The sequence below is a fragment of the Vicia villosa genome, linkage group LG3, assembly GCF_029867415.1.
Source record: "Vicia villosa cultivar HV-30 ecotype Madison, WI linkage group LG3, Vvil1.0, whole genome shotgun sequence".
In the NCBI taxonomy this organism is placed as follows: domain Eukaryota; kingdom Viridiplantae; phylum Streptophyta; class Magnoliopsida; order Fabales; family Fabaceae; genus Vicia; species Vicia villosa.
The window spans coordinates 10382643-10391865 of NC_081182.1; the positions used below are offsets into that span (position 1 = coordinate 10382643).

The 9223-nt window shown below is 37.3% G+C and overlaps 1 protein-coding gene across 1 annotated transcript; it reads right to left on the reverse strand.

Moving 5' to 3' along the window:
• Window positions 1–338: 338 nt before the first annotated feature.
• Window positions 339–3328, reverse strand: LOC131660270 (tubulin beta chain). Its single transcript, XM_058929480.1, has 3 exons — window positions 2651–3328; window positions 1335–1604; window positions 339–1240 (listed from the first exon to the last, which is right to left on the reverse strand). The coding sequence occupies exons 1-3, from the start codon at window positions 3048–3050 to the stop codon at window positions 561–563; spliced, it is 1350 nt and encodes a 449-aa protein (XP_058785463.1). The 5' UTR covers window positions 3051–3328; the 3' UTR covers window positions 339–560.
• Window positions 3329–9223: the final 5895 nt, after the last annotated feature.

Here is a 9223-nt window from a genome sequence, read left to right on the forward strand (position 1 = left end):
ATCCAAATTTGATTTTAAAGAGTGAAATCTAGCAATTTTAAGAATTAAAACTCAATTTTAACAAACGTACTGCCATAAAGCAAAGAGCATGTTCTACTCTCTCTTTCTGTCATCCAAGTAACGTGCAAGATCTATTTACTCTTTTCAATTTTTTCTATATATTTTCTTTCCTATTGTTTTTTTCCCAGATTCCAAATGAAGCATTAGTCTTGGAGTAGAGGATGGGTTCACGGCATGGCGGGTAAAGCAAGGATGGGAAAGTCCCAGATCTCTTCTTTAAACAAAGTGAATTGGTAGGAAACAAAACTAATCCACACAAATACATAAATACATACGTATGATTAAAGGAATAGAAGTATAGAATAATCCTGTCTGACGATTCACAATCCGATTTCCAAACAACTCAGAAATAATAATAATACAGAAATTGGCAAAATGTAGAGAAACAGGTAAAATTAAGAATAAAGAAAGAGCATATATGGCTGTAGATACACAAATAACAGCAAAGTTGCATAGTGGACATTTTTACCATTACTGCATTACCCGAGAGTTTCATTCAGCTAATGCTCCTCATACTGTTCCTCACCTTCTTCTTCATAATCATCTTCATCCTCGGCAATTGCATCCTGGTATTGTTGGTACTCTGCTACCAAATCATTCATGTTACTCTCTGCCTCTGTGAACTCCATCTCGTCCATTCCCTCCCCAGTGTACCAATGCAAAAAGGCTTTGCGCCGGAACATAGCAGTGAATTGTTCACTCACCCTCCTAAACATCTCCTGAATTGAAGTTGAGTTTCCAATAAAAGTGGACGACATCTTCAAATTCTTGGGTGGAATATCACAGACGCTAGACTTCACATTGTTGGGAATCCATTCAACAAAGTATGATGAGTTCTTGTTCTGCACATTGATTATTTGCTCATCCACCTCTTTTGTGCTCATCTTTCCTCTGAACATAGCAGATGCAGTCAAGTATCGGCCATGTCGGGGATCAGCAGCACACATCATATTTTTCGCATCCCACATTTGCTGAGTCAGTTCTGGGACGGTAAGGGATACGTATTGTTGAGACCCACGAGAAGTGAGAGGTGCGAAACCCACCATAAAGAAGTGAAGACGTGGGAATGGAATCAGATTGACAGCCAGCTTCCTAAGATCAGAGTTCAGCTGTCCAGGAAACCTCAGACAACAGGTAACCCCACTCATGGTTGCAGAAATTAGATGGTTCAGATCTCCAACTGCAATTAGACCATAAGGAAATAAGTAACAAACGTTATTATTTACCCAATCTTAGAGCAATTGAATAACTAAAATAGAGGAAACAATACTTACAGCTAGGGGTGCTGAGTTTTAATGTCCTGAAGCAAATGTCATAAAGCGCTTCGTTGTCAAGAACCATACACTCATCTGCATTTTCTACCAGTTGGTGTACGGATAAGGTAGCATTGTATGGCTCAACAACTGTGTCAGACACCTTTGGAGATGGGAAAACAGAGAAAGTGAGCATCATTCTGTCGGGGTATTCCTCCCTAATCTTTGATATTAAGAGTGTTCCCATGCCAGAACCTGTGCCTCCTCCAAGCGAGTGACAAACTTGAAAACCTGACAAAATAAAAATGTAAGTTTTTGATTTTCAGAACAAAAAAATGGCAAATATAAAGTTCATAAATCTAAATTTCCAGGAGCATGTACTAATTTTGTGCTGTATAAAAGCATAACAATACCATGTAATCATACCAACCCCGATCTGATCATGCCTTGTTAAATAACCATGATATCAACTGTCTTCTATATATAACAGAACCCCTTCAGAGGAAAAATTATATTTGTACATAAAGACAACACTTATATACTCTGCTTAGGCCAAAAATCGGAATGCTTTTTGTTTTTTGAAAAAACATGGTTTAGAAAAGAATCAAATTTTAGAGTTTATTTAATTATGTACTATAAAAAAATATAGTGGTCCCTGCATGTCTTTCAATCAAGAGAACATGGACAATACTATACTACTACACAATAGCGCCATGTCAACTTCTCCAATATATAAAAGCAAGTTGCTTTAAAGCCAACATGGAAAAATAATCATGATGCTACCCCAGATCTTGTTTCTTTATTATAAAGGATCAACAGATGACAAAAAGCATGAACAGATCCATAAAGTCAGGAATGTCGACCTATCACAGTAGTATTTTTTATTTATTTCCCAATCAAATCAATCCATAAAAATTGTCATTATTACACAAAAGTCATCGAAGCTCCGTTCTATCAAAACAACAACCAATTAAATAGATTAGATTATGGTGTATCAGCAATTTTCGAGTAGGTTGAGTTGAATTTATAATTTATAGGTCGAATTCCTAGATCTACCAAAAATGGAACTGGATCCTCTCAGAATTTTCAGATTGCACGTTCTTCCACTATGCTTAATTAAGATTGCATGATTTTATCATCTACTACATATCATTAACTTCTAAATCATTAGCAACGATTTCATCCACAATTTCAATCATTCATAATTAAGACAGAAATAAACATCAACAATGAAATTCATGTTCAACAGATCTATAGATGAATCGTTAAATAGGCATTATGCAATATAACGAATCGCACTAGAAGAAAAAGTGATCGATCATAGAAATTCAAATTACCTTGCAAGCAATCACAATTCTCGGCTTCTTTCCTTACAACATCAAGAACCGAATCAATCAACTCAGCACCTTCAGTATAATGACCTTTCGCCCAATTATTCCCGGCACCAGATTGACCAAAAACAAAATTATCAGGCCTAAAGATCTTCCCAAACGGACCAGATCTGATACTCTCCATAGTCCCAGGCTCAAGATCCATAAGAACTGCTCTCGGAACATACCTTCCACCAGAAGCTTCATTGTAATACACATTAATCCTCTCCAATTGAGTATCGTTTCCGCCTTCGCTCACGTATTTCCCGGTCGGATCAATGCCGTGTTCATCGCAGATCACCTCCCAGAATTTGGATCCGATTTGGTTCCCGCATTGGCCTCCTTGAACATGCAAGATCTCTCTCATGGTTTAGGGTTTGGAATAATTTGTGGAAATGAAAACGATGAGTTCGATGGAGCGGTTACGATGAACGATGATGAAAAAGGGGAAGAAATAGAAGGAGATATTTATATGGATGGAAGTGGGAGTGGTGAAGAGAGGGAAATGCGGGGGTTAAGATGGTAATAATGGAGGGCGGGATATTTTTGTTTTTGTTTTGGTTTAGAGTGAGTGAGGGCCGTTCATTGATGGAAGGGTGACAGCCATGTTACGGCCACGAGAGAAACCAACTATAACCAGCGCATAACTTTGATCATGATATCTATTAGGACCCCACTTTTGTTAACTTCTTTTTACGTTATTGCCCTGTTGATGCATTATTGGCATCTATTTCGGTGCATTTTTGAGTAATATTAATATGCTTTCTCAATCATTTCAATTTTTATTTACTTACACCCTTCCTCCCTAAATAATTGTTTCACTATGACTCACATGTTTTTTTAAATGTATCAATTAAATATGAAAGAAGAAGCTGACCTAGACTGTTTTAGATTGGATCTAGAAGATCAATATGCCGGCAAGTGATCGGACCATCTCATACCAATCATTTGTTAATAAGATATGTCATGTGGATGCCATATGTTAAAAAAATAGGAGGCTCAATTATCGGTCTTAAGGTATTCAATCAAAATGTTGAAGCTATAGTATAATTTTACTTTGGAATTCTACATTGAATTTAGGTTATGGATTGTTGTCTATCGTTAGATCTCATTGGACGACCTCCCGCACTCTACACTGAAATGACAGGGAATGCTAATAATCACATCTCATATATAAGGCATCACATGTGAAATTTGATGTATTCTCTGGATCATAATTCATTTTGCTCTTCATTCTCTTATCGACTTGCGCATTGGAGTGATAATCTTCCAGATCCACCCCCGTGTCATCACATTAGAGATTTGTTCCACCGCATCAAGATTCTACTTCATCATTTCACCAAGCGAAACAGTTATGAAATTGACTTCTAATTCGTGTGAACTTCCATAGTCAGAATCTTTCTGATCGAAAGTCAAGAATCATAACAATAATTACATTCGAGCAAATAAGTTGACGTCTGGTCTAGCCATAAGAAACATTGTAGCTCCTCAAACATCCAGATTGTCTTCTACCTTCATCGTTGGCTTTGTTGGTATCAGATATTCTTGCAAGAAAGGTGTTTTTTCCACGACGTTCACTCAAATCATCGACATCAATTGAAAGACAAGAAGAAGATAGACAAGATGGTGGTAGATCGTTTGAGGCGGTGGAGGTCTGGTAGAATCTGACTATCCGCAATGAAGATCTAGTAGCATTTTGACGCCATCCAACCATTTATGATAAAGGTATGGTAGCCTTTTAGTGGCGTCAGGGCATCCACGGTGACAGTTTAATAGAGTTCGATTGTTTGCAACGACAGTGGCAGAGGTCGAAGTTTAGTTACGATGGGTTGATAGTTCGGACGTCGTGGGAACTTTAAATGCTATTTTTCTTGTAACCAGTATTATAATCTCTTGTAACAATTTTGAAAATATATTCAATCATAGAATTTCTCTCTCCTTTGGAAGTAGATCGGTTTGATCAAATTGGGTAAACAATTTCATGTGTTATCGATTGTTATATTTTTATTGCATTGAAGTCACTTGGTTGGTTGCAACTGTTCTTTATTCCATACAACAAAGTCTTTGTGTGTTTGATCTTTGAATTATTATCAAGTGTTTCACAATAAGTAAGCCCCCGCTGTGGGAAAATGGGTTAAGTTTACAAGTGAACAACATAGGTTCCAAAGGGGATGTCGAGAATTTTTTCAAAGACAATGACTAGAGATTATGGAAGGTGAAAATGCAAGCAAAATTAATTCAAAAAAGGGGCATTTATGCATGCATGCCTAACATAATTTGTGAAGTTCGAGATGGGGAATAAGACCAAAAGTGTCATTAACTTGTGCCTCTGAGTTAAAGTGTTAAGGGAAGTTGCAAGTGAGAAGACTCTGGTTGAGATGTTGGTCAAGCTTTAACCATTATATATGATAAAGTCGTTGGCTCGCATATAGTGTCTGAAACAACAACTTTATTCTTTCTGTATGATTGATAATAAATCTATAATGGAGTAATTTGCAGATAAGGACAATGTTCTACTCTTGTTAAGATCATTACATATATCTTTTAAACCCTTCAAGGATGACATTATTTGTTGTAAGGAATTTATTATCACTTTGGATAAAGTCCAGAAAGGCAAAAGTCAATGAAGTTATCAAAGTTGGAAGATTTGAAGGTTGGTGATAGTGGTGAAGACTTAAGTGTCTCAAAAGGAATGAGTGAGGGTAGAGGAAATCATAAAGGGACAAGATCTAGTTCACCAAGTTCAAGTTCGAGGTCATTGATAATTCAAAATTTAAATGATTCACTTGTCAAAAAATCGGTCACTTCAAGAAGGATTGTCCTGAAAGATGGAGCATGAGTAATTTTGTTCATATTATGGTTGCCTCGAATGAAGATGGTTATGCAAGTGTTGGTGCACTAATGGTAACAAGTTTAAAGACATACAAGAGTTTAGTTACAGACTTAGGTTGCTTTTATCACATATGTTAAAGGGAAGAGTATTTTTAAACTTTGGAGCTGAAATAAGGAAAAGTCGTTCAACTCAGAAACAATAAGGCTTGCAAAGTTCATTGTATCATTACAGTATGACTAAAAATATTCAATGACCATAAGTTCCTTCTACTTAGTGTGAGGTATGTTCTCGAACTTAAATAAAATTTGTTGCACATAAGCATTGTTATACCCCAAAATTTACTCTTCATGTTTTAAGATATTTGTTTCAAAATGGTCTCCTCATGCTCATAGGGTTCTCAATTGTTCAAGAAAATCCAAGGTTTCATCAGACAAAGCCCCTCATAGGCGATGGACCTTTTGTAGATGTTTTTCATGTTGGCTGCATTTGTGGTAAAACATACCTGGGTGTTTAATGTCTTGACTGATGTCATGACATGATTTATGTTGTGTTATGCAGGCTACATATGTCTTAAGCTAATACAGGTTATGTTAGTAAATGTCATGACCGATGTCATGACATCCTTGTTGACAGCAGGAGCTGTTATATTTTATTAATGTGTTTCCTGATTTATCTCAATCTACAATTTAGGAAACCTTTTATTGTGTGCTGAATATTTCGTCTAGAAGATTTCGCTGACAGCACATTCTGTAACAACCAGATGACATGTAAATTAGGTTAACTTGGTTAACCCTAATTTGATTCTTGAAAAGCCCAAGGCACAAGAGCTGCAAATAAGAAGACTGCAATCCTAATTTGGAACACAGAGAGAAAGTGTGTTAATTGTGAAGAACCGTAGTTCTGTAGTTGTGTCTCTTGTACTCCAAGCAATTGTCTTTTGATGATTGTATTGGAATAGGTTGTTTATGTATTTTGTCACTCTAAGCTTTTAAGCACGAGTGTGTGTCTCTTGATTGAAGCTTTTAAGCAGATCAAGGTGTATTTTTAAAGTGTGTCTTCTCTCTTAATTTGTTTAATGTTTGTTTGTAATCACTACTGTGATTGAGGGGGAGTGAGTGGGGATACTCAGGTCTAGGAATAGATTGGAATTACATTGGGTAGGTCTTAAGTGAGGAGTTGTAAACGGGGGATTTTAACTCCGAATTAATTCTGTTTATATTGGATTCCCTCCCTGGCTTGGTAGCCCCCAGTGTAGGTTGTTTGAACCGAACTGGGTAAACAATTATGTGTGTTCTTTATTGTTTTTATGTGCTCCTGTTTTAACATTTTGTTCTGTGTAATTGTGGATGTCATAACATCCAGTACGACATCGAGCGTGAGTTACTAGAATTCTCAATTGGCATCAGAGCAGGCACCCTGCCTGTTTACATCTGGGTGAGATCTAGTGACAACAAAATTCTGGTACTATGAACAAGAATGAGGAAGAACTGGCTTTGGGAAACTTCAAGACTATAAAAGCGCTGTTCAATGAAATAGACAAAAATACACTCAAACTTGTGCAGCACTGTGATCAGGCCAAAGATGTGTGGGATATTCTCAAAACAACTCATGAAGATAAAGAGATTCAGTGCCATGGATGTGAAGGCTATGGACACATTAGAGCTGAATGTTCCACCTATCTTAAAGAGAAAAAGAAAGGGCTAACTATCACTTGGTCTAATAGAGATTCTAAAAGTGAGTCTGAAGAAGAAACTGCACAACACATCACAGCTCTAACGAGTGTCTGTGCATCTGATGATGATTCCAGTGAAGATGAACTGACCTTTGATGAGCTTGCAACCTCCTACAAAGAGCTATATGTCAAGAGTGCTGAAGTGTGTAAACAATTGGAGAAGCAAAATAAGCTCATAAAGGTATTGGAAACTGAAAAGAAAGAATATCTTGCAACCATAGACTCACTCAATGGTGAAATTAGCATGTTAAACTCCAAGCTTGATCAAATGTCAACATCTGTCAAAATGTTGAATTCTGGAACTGACTCCCTGGAAGAAATCTTGCAAGTTGGACAGAGATCAGGAGACATGTCTGGAATAGGATTTGTGGGCAGATCAGAATCCATCGTAGGACTCAAGAGGACAAAACCTGAAGTCCACATGCCAGTTCGGATGTCAAGACCAATGTCACAACATCATGAGAACAGGAGGATAAACCATACTAGGAGGAAATTTATTAAATGGAGATGCCACTACTGTGGAAAATTTGGTCACATAAAACCTTTTTGCTTCAGACTGTATGGTTATCCTAATCAGACACTTCAAAAAGGACCCAAGCAGAACACCTTAGTCAAGAAACAACAATGGGTGGCTAAAGGTACTGCCTTAATGGCTCACACTCCCCTGCGGGTGTCATCAAAAGAAGACTGGTACTTTGATAGTGGCTGCTCAAAGCACGTGACTGGTACAAAGAATCTATTGGTAGATGTCACTCCTTATTCCTCTAACTATGTGACGTTTGGTGATGGAGAAAAAGGAGAAATCCAAGGGATTTGAACAATGGAATATCCTAAAGCTCCTAATTTGAACAATGTTCTTCTAGTAAAAGGACTGATTGTAAATCTAATCAGCATCAGTCAACTATGTGACCAAGGGTTCAATGTCAGATTCACCAAGAAGGAATGTATCGTCACAAATGAAGAACATAAGGAAGTCATGAAGGGCTCTAGGTCTAAAGAAAACGATTACTTATGGGAGCCTAGAATCTCTAATTACTCCTTTGAACCTTCTATGACCATAGAAGAGATTGAGGACAATCATCAAGAAAGATCAGTCAAAACAGTGATAAAGAATATTGTTGAAGATGTGGATGAATCTGATAAAGAGACATGTGCTAGCAAACTCACCGCCAGCGAACTTGGTACTATTATCTCTGAAACCCATCTAAGGAACGAAAGACTATGTGCAAGAGTGTTGGAGTATAGAAATGCCTACACTCTCCTACAAGAAGAAAACGCAAGTCTCCGGTCAAACATTGAGGCTCTGGAACGGAAGTTGCTGAATACATCTCATAACAGAAATTCATAAGTAAGAAACTAGACCTACTTGATGGAGCAGATGATGCCTAATCAAAAGATCCAACATAAAAGAAAACATCAAGAAAGGAGCACATGTCTCTCATGTAAGAGATGCTATCAATGTGGTAGGATAGGTCACTTGAAGTCCACATGTCCTGAAGCCCGTTCTAGAAGGATGATCTATCAACAAAGAAATTTTTCTAAAGCAGAGCCATATCACCTCGAGCTAAGTGATGAGATTGAGTATTCAAATTTTGTCTCAAATACAAAGATCTCTAGAGGAAAAAAATTGTTAAAAGAAGAAGACCAAATCAAGCATCTAGAACTTGGTACTAAAGGATGGCTAGAAATGGTTACAGGGAAGGAGAGATAGTCAAAACCTTCTTTGTGAAGAATGAAGGTGAAAAACTCATGATTACTTGGACACGTGTGGATGGTACAGTTCTTGGTGAGATGTTTGAAAAACAAATGATGTCTGAGTACAATGTCACTCAGGATGTCATGACTTTGCACTGTGCCAATCTAAGTGGTACTAATATGTCAAATAATCCTACTCAACTCATCAGAACCAAGCATGTGGATACTATACACCACCTCCTAAGGAACCTTATGAATAACAAAGTAATTACTCTGAAGC